Here is an 18,802-nt window from a genome sequence, read left to right as displayed (position 1 = left end):
GGAGAAATTATCTCCATGAAAAGGAACAGGTTCGGCCATCGCACAGTGGAACAAATTCTCTTCTTAAATACAAATGGAAAAGGGTTACCTTAAATGCATCATGTTTTTAATTTGCAAGTTTATAAGCACTTTCCCTTTCCAGTTCACAATCAATTCTACCCCCAGGTCAAAAATATGTATAGGAAAATTTCCCTAATGTAATATTATTTATAAATACACCCGTCTAGCGATTAACTGCATAAGTACATGGAGGCAGGACCTCACAGCAGAAGCATACTCCATAATGTGTTGTACATTATTATATGTATATTATATGTAACGTGGTATTTTTCAATTATTGTATTTACCAACATCAAGAAGTCACAAGCAAAGAAAGACCAAACCACGGTGCATACTTAAACAAGGAAAGTTTACTGGTCAAAATTATTTATTAAAGTAATAAACAACATTTTTGTCACCCCAAAAAATACATGTATAAAGCAACACAACGGTGGCCCAATATCAGACAGAATTCCACTCTGTAGAGTGGGCAATCATAATGAAGCAGTTGGTTTTATTTTGTAGATTCAAGCTGCTCTTCATATTTTTGGCCACCAGATAAGATAAGATAAGATAAGATAAGATAGAACTTTATTAATCCCTCGGGTGGGTTCCTCTGGGAAATTCGACTTCCAAAAAAAGCACAGCAACGACCGAAGTTACAGTTACAGAACTGTTATATATATATATATATATATATATATATATACACACACACACACACACACACACACATATAAATACAGAGACAAATATAAATAAAATATACAAAGGGGATAAATAGAATAAATAGGAATAAAAAATAAAAATACAAGTGAATTGCACATTTCAAGTATTGAGTCTATTGCACTGTTGACTATTTACAAAAAGTATTGCACAAGGTATTGTACAGTGAGGTGAAGAGGCACTACAGCTTAGTTGTTCCCTCCTCCTTTGTCCTCCTGTCTCCCCTCCCTCTCCCCTCCAGAGAGGAGTTAAACAGTCTGATGGCGTGTGGGACAAAGGAGTTTTTAAGTCTGTTAGTTCTTGTCTTGGGGAGAAGCAACCTGTCACTGAACAGACTCTTCTGGTTGTTTATGGCCGTGTGCAGAGGATGCCTGGCATTGTCCATAATGTCCATCAGTTTCTTTAATGTCCTTTTCTCTGCCACTGTCACCAGAGTGTCCAGCTTCATGCCGACCACAGAGCTAGCCCTCCTGATCAGTTTCTCCAGCCTGGATGAGTCCCTCTTTGCTGTGCTGCTCCCCCAGCACACCACAGCATAGAAAAGTACTCCAGCAACCACCGACTGGTAAAACATCCTCAGGAGCTTCCTGCAGATGTTAAAAGACCTCAGCCTCCTGAGGAAGTACAGTCGGCTTTGGGCTTTTTTATACAGGTGCTCTGTGTTGCATGACCAGTCCAGTTTATTGTCCACCCACAGCCCGAGGTACTTGTACTTGTTGACCACCTCCACCTCCTCCCCCTCTATCTGAACTGGCAGTGGACCTTCTCTGGACCTCCCGAAGTCCACAACCAGTTCCTTAGTCTTTGAGGTGTTGAGTTGCAGGTGGTTTGTGTGACTCCATGCGACAAAGTTCCTCACCAGACTTCTGTACTCCTCTTCCTGATCATCCCAGATACACCCCATGATGGCCGTGTCGTCTGCAAACTTCTGAATATGGCATAATTCAGAGTTGTAGCAGAAGTCAGAGGTGTACAGGGTGAAGAGAAGAGGGGACAGCACAGTTCCCTGTGGTGCTCCTGTGCTGCTGACCACTGTGTCAGACGTGATGTCCTTCAGCCTGACGTACTGTGGTCTGTCGGTGAGGTAGTCGGAGATCCAAGCCACCAGGCAGGGGTCCACCTCCATCCTGTTCAGTTTTTCCTGAAGCATACAGGGCCGGATGGTATTAAAGGCACTGGAAAAGTCAAGAAACAGGATCCTGACCGTGCCTTTTCCCCCATCCAGGTGTGAGTGGGCTCTGTGTAGGAGGTACAGGATGACATCCTCCACTCCGACACCCGCCTTGTATGCAAACTGTAGTGGGTCCTGGGCATGTTGTACCTGTGGTCGGAGGAAGTTGAGGAAGAGCCGCTCTAGAGTCTTCATAAGATGTGACGTCAGTGCCACCGGTCGGAAGTCATTCAGCTCATTGGGCCGGTTCTTTTTGGGGACCGGGACGATGCAGGATGTCTTCCATAGGGCGGGCACTCTCCCCAGTCGCAGACTGAGGTTGAAGACTCGTTGTAGCGGCTCCCCAAGTTCAGCAGCACACGCCTTAAGCATCCTAGGACACACCTTGTCTGGGCCTGCTGCCTTTCTGGGGCGAAGCTTCCTCAGTTGCCTCCTGACCTGATCCACTGTGACACTGGGAGATGTTTGGGAGGAGGGGAGGGGGGGAGATGTCTTGCTGCTGAGAGAGGGATTGGAGGAGGGGGGTGTCATGGTGTCAGGAAGGGGGGGAAGCGAGGGAGGCAGGAGAGTGGGGGGAGGACTCTGTAGTGAAGGTGAGGGTGGGGGGGTTGTGGGCTGGTCAAACCTGTTGAAGAAGTTGTTGAGTTCGTTTGCCTTCTCCACAGTCCCCCCCACTGTGCTTTTCTTGGTGTTGTGGCCATGTCACCAGAGAGGACTGTGTTGAAAAGCTTTGAGTTAATGAACCGTTTTTCAATACAAGCTTCAGAAAGCTTCATTTGGCCATCACTACCTGAAACCATAAGGACGCGGGGAGTCATGCAGGAAAGACACGGAGAAAGGAAAGTAGATAGAAATGGGGAATACCAAATCACACAGAGTGACGAGGAACACAGGCAGGCACACACTATAAATACACACAAGGTAATGAAGGAATGACACACCAGAGGGGAACACAGCTGAACCTAATTAGACACGACGAAACACAGAACTTCAAAGTAAAACAGAAAACTCACAAACTGTTTTACAAACTCAGGGACACGGACAAGGCACAAGGGGGAAGAACACAGATAGGGATAATAAAACACTGAACACCAGAACCAAATCCTAACAACTAATACAAAATCAGAAGAAAATAGAAAATAACAACAAACTCACCGACCCAGGACCATTCCTCAGTTTAGTCATTCCTGCCTGTGTTCCTCTGTGTCAACTCCATATTTCTTAGTCTGTGTCTTTGAATGTGTGAGTTTCTGTTATATTTTGAAGGTCAGTGTCTCAGATTATTGTATTCTTTACTTCTCTACTTAGTCTTGTGTTAGGAGACAATGCTGGTCTCTCTCTGATTCAGAGATCAGCACACTGCAGTCCTATTCTAAAGGCTGATCTAAAGAATTCCACACAACAGTTAGTTATAACCTCTGGTCTCCTCCCCCTACAGTAAACACCCCCACAATGGAAATACACTGGTACAGTGGCCAGGGGTGCTGACACCCTGACCCCCATCTCCTTTTAAGGTAGTGTCCACTGGGAATTGTCGGCCCTCGCCCTCAGTAACTCGTGCTACTCGTGGGGGTTGGTTGTCCTCCTGCCCTGCACCACAGTTCTTTGTTCCCAATCCAGGCCTGTTTTCTATTTTTTATTCTTACACCCATTAACTGCCATGTTATAATGTTGCAAGCAATCACAAACTACAGTGTCTCTAACTCCAATGTATACCAAGCAGTCTATTATTCTCAACACCCGTCAGCTCTGTCTCCCATTCCCTGATTGCCCTGTGTGTATTTCAGCCCTGTTTTCTGGTGTGTGTTGCTGGTTCGTCTGTGTGGTTTCCCTGCATCCTCTCTACGTCTCCCTGCATCACCATTTAATGTCTCAAGGTTTAATCTCACTCACTTCAGAAGCTGCCTGCATCTCTGGTCCCTTGTGTGGAGAGCAGGGAAATTATTTTGCTGCTATTGTTAATAATCATCATTACCATTGCATTAATAATATAATCTACAGTATTGATATTGTAGTTAGATGTTTAAACATATTGGCACCCAATTAGCCTTTATTACAGGTGCAGTTATAACCACTTTAAACTATTGAGTTGAATCTACACTGGGAAGTAATCAGGGAATGGGCAACAGGAGGGAGACACAGCTGGGGGAAATTAGGCTAACGAGACGAGACAAGGGAGGTAAAACTGAATACACTCAAATGAGACGCAGACCTTCACAATAAAACAGGAAACAAGAAAACATCACACAAGGACGCAGACACAAAGAGGCAGACAGAATATAACACATGGAACTCAAACTATGTTAAACATGAGACAAACCCCTAAACCAGAATCACTGAAAATAGGTTAATAATAATAATAATAATAATAATAATAATCAACAAGGCACCAGGGAAACGATACGATCCATCATTCAAAAATAAACCAAAATATAAGAACTTAAAATGCTGGGTCAAACCAACCCAGAACCGTGACAATCTCTGAAATATAAATCATGTTTAACTCAAAGTCTCTTTCACATTCTCAACTAATACTGAAACTTTTTTTTTTTACAGTTTTTACTAAATTTAGTAAATTGATTACATTCTGTTTTTGCATTGTTAATTTTCAATCATGCTTTTTCATTGTATATTATGTGCATCTTTTTTATAAACATAAATAACGTTTTAATTTCACATTGGTGTTTACCTCATTGTTCTTGTTTCATCATTGTTTCTAATTTACCTTGAATGACTTCAGAGCTTGAATCCTATAGAAGGCCAGGGACAAAGTACCCACCTACTCAAAACATGCACATCCAGTCATATTATTGTAACCTTAGCGGTCCAATACAACAATCTGAGTTAAAAATATTTTTACATCTTTCTGTGCATTTCACAGGTGGGAAGAAATGCAGTACAAATACTTTGTTTCTCACCTAAGTAGATCTTTCAAATATCTCTGCTTGAGTAAAGAAGTTGAATCAGTACTTGACCTTTTATCAGCGTATTTTAAACAGAATTATCTGTGCTTTTAAGTGCAGAATGTCTGTACTTTTGCCACCCTTGGTCTATATTAATTAGTCTATTAAAAAGTAATCCTTTATTATTTCAGCTAAAAAAAAACAACCATTTTTTTACTTTCTGTAGGCCCATCCGGACCGGGGCCCAGTTCAGCAGCGCTGCCCGGCCCCACAGAGCCCGGGACAGCCGTCGGTCATTCAAGTGACTTGAATGACCGCCAAAATGTTTCTCCCACTGAAAATGTTACATCCGGATGAACAGAATCAACTTTTGGGGGTTCATTTTACCTTTGTTAGCCACTTGGCTATGGTAGTAAGCAGTAGACAGATGGTTGACACTGATGTGGCTTATTGCAGGGGTCCCCAACCTTTTTTGCGCCACGGACCTGTTTATGCCCGACAATATTTTCATTGACTGGCTCTTTTGGTGTCGCGGATAAATACAACAAAATAAAACCAGTACTGGTACCGAAAAAAGAAGATTTGTTCATAACACACGTGAAAAGACCCAGGAAAACAGAGTTAACAATTAAAAACGATAACAAAATAACACTGAAAACTGATAAAAACCCTGAAAACTACACATTTCACACCCAAGCCTCAACTCTTGTGGCCCGGTGCCAAACAACCGGTCCAGGGATTGGGGACCGCTGGCTTATTGAATGTTTTGGACCATGTTTAACATAATAATAATAATAATAATTAGCCATTAATTGGAAGAGATGTATTGTTGATTTGTCTGCTATTTGCATACTGTCTCTCACTATATAAAATATATAGTGTATTATTTTACTTATTTTGTATCTGTTGTATTTTATTTGTATTTTTTGTATTCTCCTTCTGCTATCTCTACCTGAGCTGAGGTAACGCACAAATTTCCCCGCGGTGGGATCAATAAAGTTTTATCTTTATGGGCAGAGGAAGGGTTCGCCAGGCCACCCAACAGACCAGGACAGGCCCTGTCTGAGCCACTCACATTCATAAATCCACTCGCGCTCACACGCTCTGCTCAGTCACACTGGCTCTGATTACTAATCACTAACTAACTACTGTAAACTACTGGAACAACTATCTCCTCAAAAATGTTTGTTAAATTAACCAAGCTTATACAGACTGTATATAACTACCAACTCTTGCCAGCTGTGACAATCAGTTATCTATTTTGGCCTCAAGTGTTCCTGACAAACAGCACAGTTTAGGTAAATGGCCTGTATTTGTATAGCGCTTTACACATTCACTCATCCACCCAGTCACACACTGACTGTAAGCTACATAGTAGCCACAGCCGCCCTGGGGCTCACTGACAGAGGCGAGGCTGCCGGACACTGGCGCCACCAGGCCTTCTGACCACCACCAGTAGTCAACGGGTCTTGCCCAAGGATACAACGACAGAGACTGTCCAAGCCAGGGCTCAAACCGGCAACCTTCCGATTACAAGACGAACTGCCAACTCTTGAGCCGCAATCGCCCCAGTAACACAAATGTAATATCCAAACTCACTATGTCATCATTTCAGAGGATTTTTAATTTGATTTATTTTCAGATAAAAGCAAAACTGAATCTGCATTAGCTGTGCCTGTACTGCATTTGACCAGACATGTCAAAAACTGCACTAACTGACATTTTAGTCTTAATATATGAAAGTCATCTATTTTTATGTATGAATGACCGTCGAAATGTTCCTGCTGTCATGAGATAAAATGCTTTCTGAAAGGAAAAACATCTGCAACTAACACCAGCAAGTAAGAGCTTATAACAGATGGCATCGTCATATCCTCTGTGTCTGCGTGTTTGTGTGCGTGCAGAGATCAAGGCGATTGTGGGGTGAAGAGGTTACATTAAAGTGCAGTAAGAAAATCACAGTGGACACAATCTGCACACTGCATATGCAAATCCACATTTCTCCCGATACTGGCATAAATATTTTCTGTTTTATCAGTGCTGTTCAATCAAATATGCAAATAAAATGACCTTTGACCAGGATGCTGTCGTCAGGGGAGAACTACAACAGGAGCAGTCTGCCGCTCCCCGTCAGTCCAATGACCTTCTGCACCGTAATGGCTTGCATGGTTTCAAGAAATCCACGGGACTGCTGGGAGTGCGGGTGATGGGTCATATTTATAGGCCTGGACGTGCTTGTATCCATATGATATATTGTTAACGGAGTTGATTGAAGTCGTTTTTATTGGATACTGGATGGTTACTTTACAGGGCACCTCTTGTGAGAGCTGCGATGCATGCATGGAGAAACGTGAACATTCCTCTTATTTTAATAAAGTTTTGAACGATTTTAAGCTTTAACGCGGAGGGGACGATGAAGCGGTGTCTGCTTGCCCTGTCCCTCCTGAGCTTGTGGACTCTCGCAATGGAAGGTAAGAAATTTCTGCTTGTTTTTGTTTTATGGCCCAGGTCCATTCGCTTTGACTTCGTACACGATCTCTGTCGCCTTTCACAGACAATGCGGGTGGCTCCACTCCGCGGTCTACCGGTTGTCCCGGTAATTTATCCGGTGTCCAGTCTAGGAGTTTTAACACTGCCGGTGTTTCAAATTATCTGACAAAACGAAAAGCCTCGCTGAAGGAAAGAGAAATGGTTTTTCTACAGCTCATGCAGATGCGTGTCAATGTTATCTGTAAATAATGCAGAGTAACATTAATACATGTAAAAATAAATAAATAAAGGCCATCTGCCTGGATTCATTCCAGCGTGTTTCTGTGGCATAACCTATCAGCTCCCGTGGAAACTCCGGGTTCTCTGCGTACATGGTCACCCTGTCAGCTTTTTGACATTTGCTGCTGATTCTGAAAAAACCGCCCACGTTAACTAATGGTGCTGATAATTTAACCTGAATAACTGCCGCTGGACTCCGTGTCAGCTGCTATCAGAACGGGTTGTTTTTATTCCACTTATGTCTCAGTGTTTCTGGGTGCAAAGAATTCCTTTATGATACGATGAATTGATGATTTTCAGCAGTTCAAAATCACACCTGTGTGTCTGACAGGGTTTCTATGAGACACACTGACTTGATGTTGATGATGAGTATGCCTCAGAGAAAGAAATCCCTTGTTTCTTTTGTCTTCTCCAGCTTCACCACAGAGATATGTGTTCTTGTTCTTCTAGTTTTAAAAAATGTTAGTGTGTAAAACTGATGAAGGAAAAAATGCATATTTGAAATAAAATGGTTGAACATATTTTCAGAGGAAGAAGTCATAAATAAACGTTTGAGCGAATTTCTGAAGTCTCGTCATGTTGCAGTATCTCTGTCAGAGAACGAGCTCGTTCAGCTAAAAGCTGTTTTTCCTGAGTTGGACCTTTTCAAGTGTTACGGTTTTAAACTTTCAGATTCTGAGGAGTCCTGTAAATTTAAAACGGTGTTTATGCGTCATACAAACTCTCCAACAATCACAAATCTCTTAACCAAAATAACACTTGCTTTTTTCATCGTAACATTTAACACTAAACTGCGTGCAGCAACCCTTTTGTGCGGCTTGTTCTCATAATATTCTGTCGCCAAACCTTTGCGTTGTGAAAGAGTAAGTCTGACAAACACATGCTGCATGTCTCATTTAAACTCTGACAGAAGCTTGTTAACATCTAAATAAGGTTTTGTTGTGGTGCAGAGCATCAGTAAATCTGGCCCATGGGCACAGTTATCTCTGCCATTAACCTAATTAAAAATATATTTGCATTCCCTTTCAGAGCGCCTCAGGGGAACCACAAGATGAAGTGAATATGTAACCTAATGTGATTTCCCCCCCCCCCCCCCTCCCCCAAGTATTCTCAGTCTCTGACATTGTTAGCCACAAATCAGTCCGTGTCGAGCACAAATGCAGTCCTACAGCTCTTCAACACCGCTCAGATCCATGATGCATAAAACTGTGTCAAAATACGGCAAGTAATTTGATTCTGGAAGATCAGCAGTGTTTTAGATCAATGTCTGAATCTTGCAGTATACAATAAAGAATCCGGGAGCAGCAGTGTGGCTTCATGCTGAGGGAGCACAACAGATGTGATTTTTGCTTTGTGTAGAGAAGGCCAGAAAGACTTGCATTGTGTTTTGTGGATCTAGACAAAGTGTGTAATAGGGTGTTAAGTAAGGAAGTGCAGCACTGCATGAGGAAGTCAGGAGTGACAGAAATGTGAGGCTGGTGTAAGACATGTATGAGGACGGAGAGACAGTGGTTAGGTGTGCAGTAGGCGTGACAGACTGGTTCAAGGTGGGGTGTTAGATTATTTTGGTGAAAGAAGAGAGCACAGGCAGGGTGTAGTGAGTAGAGATGAGTGTGAGGAGGGGTGACTTGTGACAGAAAGAGATCTCCCAATGAGATTTTCAGTGAGAGTGATGAGGATGGACAGGATTAGAATCAAGGATATCAGGTAATAGAGGACAAAGCTAGGATAAGATGGAGGCAGGTGAGCTGCTGTGGTGATCCTTAAAGAAAGAGGTCAAAATAAAAAGACAGGTTATTATATTTCAGTGTATTGATGAGTCAGGATCTGACAGTAAATTATATATTTTATGTATATCTTGTGTAGTTCTGCACACCGTACAAGTGAGCTATGTCAGAGATTTCAGGTTTAGAAGGTGGACTAGTCGTAATAAAGAAGCCCTCAGATATATCGATAACACTAAAGAAAGCCTTCATACATATTTAATGAGGTCAGCTGCACAAAGAGCTTAGTCCTTGGACCAAATTTCCTAGCACTCTGCACCACAGCAAAACTATCTTTAGACGTCTGTCTAACACTAAAAGGCGGAAAGTAATGGTTGATGTTACATCATACAGGTCAGCTGTTACACACAGACTTCAGTTTTCAGGATATCACAGCTGTGCTTTGGATAAATGCCTCAGCAACACAATTTCTAACAGATAAGCTCACCCTTACTAAAAGAAACATATTGATCTTCAGTCTCCTCTGCTTTAGCTTGTATGCCACACTGTTTTCAGAGAAAAGCATGTGCAAAACGCTGCAAGTTTTCAGACTCATTAGTCTGCTCAAATGATTCCCAACAGTTCAGCAACTAAAATGGCAGTTTGCTTACTCGGCAAACCACGGCAGCAGCTTTTTGACACGGTGACACTGACTGTTTCTAAATTAGGTCCTCGCACTGAAGTCAGATAAAACTGAGGCTGTTGTATTTCAGAAACACTTTGTCTAACCAGATGCTTACTCTGGATGGCATTATCTTGGCCTCCAGCAAAATTGTTGCAGTCTTTGAGTTCTTTTTGAGGAGAATATGTAATTCATGCGCACATTTAACAAATACATGGGACTCTTTTTCTTGCGTTTGTCAAAGAGAGCAGTCCCACATCTATCTTTAAAGTTACAAACATCCTGTCTTAGAGTAATGCTAAAAACTAGTTTATGCATTTATTACTTCTATGCAGGACTAATTCATTGTCACGTTCTTCTAAAAGTTCATCTGGAATACTGTAGCAAGAGCACTGACAGCGACTAGGAAAAAGAATGCATATTTAGCTTGTTTTCATTGGCTCCCTGTCAATCAGGAATCACATGTAAAATTTCTCCTCACCTATAAGGTCTTGAATCAGGCCCCATCTTATCTTAAAGATCTTATAGTACCATATTACCCAATTAGAGCACTTTGTACTAACACTGCAGGCTTACATGTTGTTCGTTGAGTATCTAAAAGTAGAAGACAGGAGTAGAAGGCTAGTTTGAATCAAAGAGACAGACACTATCTCTGTCTCCTTGATCCTTGATTAAGATTAGCAAAAAGTAAAGTTTTAAGTCTAAAGCATATAGTTGGGGCTGGATCAGGTGACTCCGAATCCTCCCTCAGTTAGGCTGCAATAGGTCCAGGCTGCTAAGACATTACCATGATGCACTGAGTTTTTTTTCTTCACTCTCTTCTCTTTATTCACTGTGTGTTTCTACATCATTTTGCTTTTAAACATTAGTCATTATTAATCCATGGCTCTCTTGCACAGTCTTTGTCCTGTCTTCCTCCATCAGTCACTGCAGATGGCTTCCCATCCCTGAGCCTGGTTCTGCTGGAGGCTTCTTTCTGTTAAAAGGGGAGTTTTTGCTCATGGGGGAGGGTCATCTGATTGTGGAGGTTTTCTCATATAAATAAGACTAAAACTAAATTGAACCCATTTTGTTTCCTCTTTTGACAGTGCAGAGAAAAAGAGGTCTTTAACACTGCCTTCCACCAGAACTACACTTGTGGTTGTGTGTTCACAGATTGTCTTCTATCTTGGATGTAAAAAAAAAAAAGTGGTTATTTGAGTTGCTGTTGGTGTCCTATGAGCTCAAAGCAGTCTGGTCGTTTTCCTCTGGCGTCTGGCATCAACAACAACAATGCATTTTCGCCCAGAGACTGTGCACTCACTGATATGTCCTCATTTTCAGACAGGTCTCTGTAAATCCTCGTAATGGCTGTGTGGGAAGATCCCAGTAGATCCGCTCTGTATGAATCACTCAGACCAGCCTGTCTAGCACCTTTCTCCCTGAATGCTGTTGCTGATTTAAAGTAGCCATCATGTGATTTGATTGGCTGAGTAATATTTGCTTCAGGTAATTCAACAGGTGTGCAAAATCACAAAGTGCAAAATGTGCTAGGTTAGTTTAGTTCACTTTACATTTGTTTTTGTTTTGTTTTGTTTTTTTGTTTTATAGCAGAAGAGACAATGAGTTCAGGCTTTTGCCTTTTAAAGAAAGATTTTAAAGAAATGTCTCCCAAACCAGGAAAGGATTTCCTTTGTCAGTGTGAAGATCTGAACATATTTGTGAAATTTTACCAGCAATACTATTAGATTCAGAAAGCTGATTTCATTTAAACATTTAAACGTATTTTCTAATTGGTGTGTTAATTCTGCTTGCAAAATAATACAAAATAGCTTGGATGTTGTTTCTGCATTTTAAATTTGAAGCTACAGACCCTTTTGACGTTGCTCTGCCAGTTTGTCTCATTTAGCACCTTTTTCCTGTAGTTCTACATGTTTTTGTTGCTGTCTGACTGCAATAAGCTATGTTAGCAGTCAGGGATCTCACCTTCTTCAGGCATCCTGGTTGTGCATCCCCTTCAGTTCTTGTACATTATCTGTGTGCCAACCCTCAAGTGCCTTGCACAGAAATGTAAGATTTATTCATCTTCTCCTGTTTAGTTTACTGACGCTTATCAAACTGATTTAGAAAGATGCTTATTTGAAATAAAACGGGCAGATCTATTTTTAGATGAAGTCATAAATAAATGCTTGGTCTCATTTCTTAAGACGCATCATGCCAATATATTTGCTCAGAGCAGAAGCTCTTCTAGCATGCTTTTTCCCCAAATTGAACCTTTCTTGTGTTTGTCTGTTTCAGATACTGAGGAATCCTGTAATTTTATGGAGAGATGCATCTTACCATGCAGTTCCCAGATTGGGAAAGAAATCGTCATCCACTGGTTTAAGACACCAAGAGACCTTCGTGTCCACTCATACTACCACAGCAAAAACCAGTTTGGACACCAAGACCAGTGCTTCAGAAACAGGACTTCAGTGTTCAAGGACCAGATCTCCAGTGGAAATTCCTCACTCCAGCTGACAAGTGTGGAGGTTCAGGATGAGGGCAGATATAAGTGCCACACCAGCACCATCATGGGAAACCAGGAGTCATTTGTCAACCTAAAAGTAGATGGTATGAGAAAATTGCAGTAAACATCAGCTCATTTATAAAGATTGCTCACTGCTTGTAATCTTCATTTATTTCAGCTCCAGTTAAAGAAGTCAGTCTTGATCAGGTTGAAAACTGGATCAGCTGCCGTTCAGAGGGGATCTACCCTGAACCTCAGCTCTCCTGGTCCACCAGCCCTCCATCCAACATCACCTTCACTAACACCACCACAGTTGAGAGGACTGAGCAGCTGCTTTACAACATCAGCAGTTCTCTGATGCTTTCAGCCGGTGTTTATGACCTGCTCTTTATCTGCACCATCAGCACTCGCAGGAACAGGAGGAGAGCCACTCTGCAGAGACTATGTGAGTATTTCAACCAACTGAGATTCTCAAACTTTGGTGCAGAGCAACTGTAGGTGGATCAGCTACTCAGGCCCAGTACGACATACACACAAGACGTCACTTGTGCTTTCGGTTTAAAATAACAAACTCGAGTATTGCCTGAGAAGAGCTGTGTAGTTAAGGACATGGCATCACTTGTAATAAATTCACTGTGATTATATGCATGCAGATGTTTACCTTGGATACATGTAACTGGGTCTGAATTGTGTGGGAATGTTCGGGTTAAAGTATTGGTGGGGACCCGATTGCTTAGGGCTTCCTTGTAGTTGGAGTATCTACTGTGGTTTTCGTTGTCTTTCAGCTCATATCAGTGGTCCCAGTACTGGTGTAACAATCACCTGCACCTCGCCAAACGCTTCACTCACCAACTTCAGCCTCGTCTGGAAATTCAACCAGACTCAGACCATCGTGAACCAGACTGGGACCAACTTTACCTACTCTGTGTCAGACGAGTGGAGGGAGAAGGTGAAGAATGTGTCCAAGTCAGGCAGTCTCATGCTAAAGGACTTATCTACAAAACAGGAGGGGATGTACACCTGTAAGCTCAGTAATGCTGAGGGGACTCACATTACCCACATCCACCTGAGAATAATCAAAGGTGAGATTAAGTTAACCTAAAAAGTCAGAAAATAAGTGCTGGGGGTTCTTTTTGTTTGTTTGTTTTTGCCTGTCCCGTGTGGTACTTTACCAATCAGAATTGTTGTCTGAAGGCCAGGAAAGATGCCCAACAGATTTAGTTTTTCAAGTGGAGAAAATATGGCAATGTCATATTGGTCCACTTGATTCATCTGTATTATTATTATTATTATTATTATTATTATTATTATTATTATTATTATTATTATTATTTCTTAAGTGAGTTTTTTGGAAGTTCCCACTGCAGGGAAAACCTTTTAATGAAAAGATATCACCTTCAAACTTCTATTTGACTATTAACAATAAAAAAAATTTTTTGCATTAATATTAATAGTTTTTTTTGAAATGATAATGTTTCAATATTCAAAATAGGAAATCTGATCGTTGATAAAGAGAAATTCAAGATTATTAAAAATAGAGCTGTCTTTCGCAATTCTTTTTGGATTGAACCTCTTTATGCTTCTGAGTATTTCAGTTAAACAATGTAATAGGGCCCTATGAGCATCTCAACCATTCTTTTTTTGTGCAGCAAATGTCACATTTTTACTGATATTGTCTGTTCAATCAAAAACAACACTCAACATTTAAGTGCATACATACAAATGTATACAAGCTTTTTAACAAAACTAATTAATGAACAAAGGTAGTTTGTGTCAGGGTCGATAGCAGGGACTCAAGCGCAGAGCAGGTTGACGTTTCCAAAGTTTATTTACAACATCAGTGCAGAATATATACAGTGAAAGGGGAAATCCAGGCAATCCAATTTATTAGTAGAAATTGACTCTTCTGTTTCAGGACGTCACATTAACCTTGTAGCCATTGTCACAGCTTTGGGGTCTGGAATTGTACTGATCGGCCTATTGACAACTGCTGCAATCTGCAGCACACAGAGAAGGGTAAGAGGCCTGTATTGCACTTTTCATAATTTATTAGCTTGCACCATCGAAACTGAAAAGGTAAAGCTGAATGGGCTGACTGAGTAGTTGGAGTGGGGCTCAAACACAGGACTCGGAAACACAGGTGAATAAAATAAAAAGGTGTCTCTATTAAACTGAAACAAAGTACAATATAACATGAGTAACAAAACGAGGAAAATTAAAACTTCAGCTCAGCAGGGAAAATGTACTTTGATGGAGAACACAACTGTGAGGGACAATGAGACAAAGGAGAGTGAGAAACTTACACAATATTTACACATTAGGTAACTGAGGAGATGGGAAACGCTGAGCTAGTCTGTCTGCATCATTCTGCCATCATGAGGGAAACTTTGCTGTTCATGTTGGAGTTGATGATTATTGAACTACTGTTACTAAACACATTTAAGTTAGATTCACAGAGTGAAAGGTAAATTTCAGCAGTACAACAATGATTGTGACCATGCTATAATCTAACAGCTATTTTATGTTTGTCATTGATTTGTTATTCATTACTGCAGCTCTGCTCCTGTTTGTCGTTGCAGCAACTCAATACCTGTTTTCACTGCAGCGATTTTGCTTCTTTTCATCAGTCAACGCAGAGTGTTACCAACACCAGGACCATGTCTGAGACTGCAAATCCTGAGCCTGAACCTTTGCAGCCAGAGCTATAGTGTAGAGGTCTGCATTCCCGCGGCTGTCCCGCGGGAGCCGCGGGACCCGACCAGATTTCTTGCGGCGCGGGAATAAATTTCCAAATAAAATGCGGTAGCGGTCGGTAACTCTGGTGTAATTTGAACGGGAGCGGGCGGTCTGAAAATATAGCGTGCCCGACATTTTTTCGGAACAGCATATCTGTGATTTCCTCATTCTAATTGAGCACTGGTACAGCCAGTGCTCACGCCTGTTACACGCACTGAGCGCATGGATCAGTGCTTTTTGCAGTAGGCCACAATGCTGTATTCGTTTTTATTTATTTTATTTTTGCAACACGTTTTCCATGTTAAAAGATAAATGTTGCATGTTGACAGATAAATGCATCTTGTTTAAGAAAAATAAATACAATCATTGCACAACCTGCAGTTTTATCTGTTATCTCTATTTTTTGGTGGTACCCCATTTAAATGTGAGATTTTGGAAACCAGATCTAAATTTAGCGGGAACGGTCGGGTCGGGTAGAAAATTATTCTAAGCGGGCAGCGGGTGAACAAAGACTGAATATACAGCGGGAGCGGTCGGGTGCGGTACAAAACCTTGCGGGAGCAGGCGGGAGCGGGACTAAAAAAACATTCCCGCGCAGACCTCTACTATAGTGTCCTTATCCAACTGATCCAGGGGCTCAGTATCCAGAGGTCCCCAAACCAGCTGATCCAGAACCCAGGAGTCTCATGTTCCCTGTGTCAAAAGAACCAAAGACCTGCACTAAGAAGATGATCTCTAGTCATGATGGTGCCACACTGTAAATTTGGCTTTTTCTTCAACCATGTCATGAAAGTCTTACACTTTGGTGTCCTCAGAAGCTCATCTTTGGTTTTTGTAGATGATGAGGTTATGTTGGTTACATCAGGTGGACACAGCAGAATGATAATTAACATCTCCTCCAGGTCTGAAACTGTGGTCCTCAGCTGGAAAGAGGTGACAAGTCCACTCAGGGTCAAGAACAAGTTGCTGCACCAAGTGGAGAAGTTTAGGTATCTCGGGGTGTTTTTCACTCGTGAGGGCAGCAGGAGATTGTGGACATGGATGAAGTGATGCAGACGCTGCATCTGTCGGTTTAGTGAAGAGAGGGTCAAGCATGAAAGTGAAGTCATGATTCACCTGTCCATCTATGTCCCTACCCTCGCCTATGGTCATAGCTCTGAATAGTGACTCAAAGACAGAGACAAGTAGCATAAATGAACTTTCTCTGAAGGCTGGCTGGCCTCTCCCTTACAGACATGGTGAGGACTTCAGCCATCCGAAAATAATAATAATAATAATAATAATAATAATGGATACTTTATTGATCCCCATGGGGAAATTACTTGTTTTTCTCTGCATTTGACCCATTCACTCAGTGAAGCAGTGGGCAGCCCACTAAGCAGGCGCCCAGGGAGCAGTGTGTAGGGACGGTACCTTGCTCAGGGGTACCTCAGGGTAGCCGTTAAGTGGATTCGAACCGCCGACCTTCCGATCATAGGGCGACCACTTTACCTACTGAGCTATCCCTGCCCCCTGCCCCCCTCTGAGCCCTGAAACGGGCTCAGAGTAAACTTCTTATGTATGTATGTATGTATATATATGTATATATTGTACTATTCTTAGTTAGCGTATTGTCTGTCTTGTCTTAATGTTGGTTTAAAATGGAGCACTGTAACAAAAAATAATTTCCCCCAGGGATCAATAAAGTATTCTGATTCTGATTCTGATTCTACACTGAAAGGAACCAGTTCAGGTGATTCGGGAAACTGGCAAAGACAAAGGATAATGAGAGGATGGGCAACAGGTGGGAACACAGTTGGAATGAATTACTCCCTAAAGAGACAGGAAGAAAAACAGAACACAGGATGAAAGACTCACTGATTTAACGAAGCAGAATATGGATCCATGTCTGTCTAATGTAATATTTTTAAGGCTGTCATGGTTTGCAAATTTAAAGTGCTGGGGTCCAAAGTGATATTTTTTATGGGGCCTCAAATTCCTCGTGGCAGAATATTTGCTGCTTTTCTTATTATTGCAGGGTTGGCAACCAAAGTAAAACTTTCTGGAACAGCGCTGCCCCCTGGTGGGTAAGGTTTTAATTACAAAATAGTTTTTCAGTTATTGAATGAGAAAGAAAGGATGGACACAGTATATCCTGTCATTTCAGTGCTGTTATAAGACAGTGTGAGTTTAATTGCATTACACATTAAAACAAGTATCTCTGTGCTTCTAAGGCACTTAATGCATTTCAGCTCCACCAAAGCGCAAACTAAAATGGTAAATGATAAATGGTCTGTATTTGTATAGCTCTTTACTTGGTCCTAAGGACCCCAAAGCGCTTTACACTATACACAATCATCCACCCATTCACACACACATTCACACACTGGTGATGGCAGCTACAGTGTAGCCACAGCCGCCCTGGGGCGCACTGACAGAGGCGAGGCTGCCGGACACTGGCGCCACCGAGCCCTCTGACCACCACCACCAAACTACTGCACAGTTTGCAGCTTTAACAGCAGCCATCTGACAGTAGGGCGCTTCAACTGTGACTAACAGTTTCTTCCTTTAAAGGGAGTTTTTCCTTCCCACTATTGCCATGTACATGCTCATAGCACAACATAGTCCCTAAAATGAAGACATTTATGTGCATAAATCTAGTTGTAGTGGCCTCCTAAGATCCTACATCCTCATATGAGGACTTTACGTTTATTTTCTCACTGCACAAATTATGTATAAAGCAATAAACAACCTACTTCCTGCCAATATTCTAAAAAAAAAAAAAAAAATTCTAAAAAAGAACAGGGATACAATTTGAAGGGGGAATTAAATTTAAAGCTTCCCTGTATCTGTATAACACTAAAGTGTGTGTGTGTGTGTGTGTGTGTGTGTGTGTGCGCGTACATGCGTGTGTGTGAATAAAAATACATGTTAATTACTAAACAGTGGAAAGGGGGTGGGATTAAATGAGTTTATGCTTCTAAGTTGTTTATGATTATTATTGCTTTGTTTTGCTTTTGTTTTGCTTTGTTTGTTTGTCCCTTTCTTCTCTGTTGTCGTACTATTTTAATACGTGTTATACACATGTTCAAAATAAAGAGTCAATGCAAATACATTCTGACTTTTCTGCACAGTATTGTTTATTCTGCTAATATTTTGCTAAACAATGACAAGGACTTTGTTTTATGCTGTAAAATGCAGCTATTGTCTCTATATTGTCCTTCAGACTTTTAGATAGTTGAAGCAAATGTTTATTACCCTTGTTTCTGGAATAAGAAAATAATTATAATGAAGGTATTAATTCTTTAATGACACTGAAAATTATGTTTTGGTTACTTTGGTATCTAATTTTTATCGTCTCTATTTTAGTATAATCTCTGTTATTTTTTCCTGTGTATTTGGATGTTCGCCTATGTGAGTGTGTTTATGCAGCTCCATTGATTATTTTGCTGTTGTTATTGGCCAGGATATCCTTGTAAGAAAGTCTCATGTACACGCATTGTTACTTGCAGTGTTTTAATTTAAAGCCGTAAGATCTCTCCATACGCTCCCCTTTACTACGGAAGCGTAGAGCTGCCACCCAGGCAAAAGAAAAATACAAGTGTA

The 18,802-nt window shown here is 41.4% G+C and overlaps 2 protein-coding genes across 5 annotated transcripts in view; both read left to right on the top strand.

The window, feature by feature from the left end:
- Positions 1-18,802, top strand: part of LOC113028823 (uncharacterized) — a 270,569-nt gene that overhangs the window by 170,986 nt on the left and 80,781 nt on the right. The window lies entirely within an intron of this gene.
- LOC145431174 (CD276 antigen-like) lies at positions 6,895-18,311 on the top strand. 2 transcript variants are annotated; one of them, XM_080306741.1, is made up of 6 exons: positions 6,895-7,310; positions 12,271-12,585; positions 12,660-12,926; positions 13,267-13,563; positions 14,397-14,497; positions 15,109-18,311. In XM_080306741.1, the coding sequence occupies exons 1-6, from the start codon at positions 7,253-7,255 to the stop codon at positions 15,187-15,189; spliced, it is 1,119 nt and encodes a 372-aa protein (XP_080162867.1). In that variant the 5' UTR covers positions 6,895-7,252; the 3' UTR covers positions 15,190-18,311. The 2 variants fall into 2 exon arrangements, with proteins under 2 accessions (XP_080162867.1, XP_080162866.1); XM_080306740.1 differs by having other exon boundaries at positions 6,897-7,310; positions 15,061-18,311.

Source organism: Astatotilapia calliptera, chromosome 9 (genome assembly GCF_964374335.1).
Source record: "Astatotilapia calliptera chromosome 9, fAstCal68.1, whole genome shotgun sequence".
Lineage (NCBI taxonomy): Eukaryota > Metazoa > Chordata > Actinopteri > Cichliformes > Cichlidae > Astatotilapia > Astatotilapia calliptera.
This window is presented reverse-complemented; position numbering and strand designations above follow the sequence as displayed.

What these genes read in the sequence shown, in the direction of transcription:
- LOC145431174 (XM_080306740.1), top strand. Translation starts at nt 7,253, where the DNA reads ATGAAGCGGTGTCTGCTTGCCCTGTCCCTCCTGAGCTTGTGGACTCTC. An exon ending in GTGGACTCTCGCAATGGAAG is followed by an intron (nt 7,311 to 12,270) that starts GTAAGAAATTTC and finishes TGTCTGTTTCAG; the next exon opens with ATACTGAGGAATCCTGTAAT. An exon ending in TCTGCAGCACACAGAGAAGG is followed by an intron (nt 14,498 to 15,060) that starts GTAAGAGGCCTG and finishes TTGTCGTTGCAG; the next exon opens with CAACTCAATACCTGTTTTCA.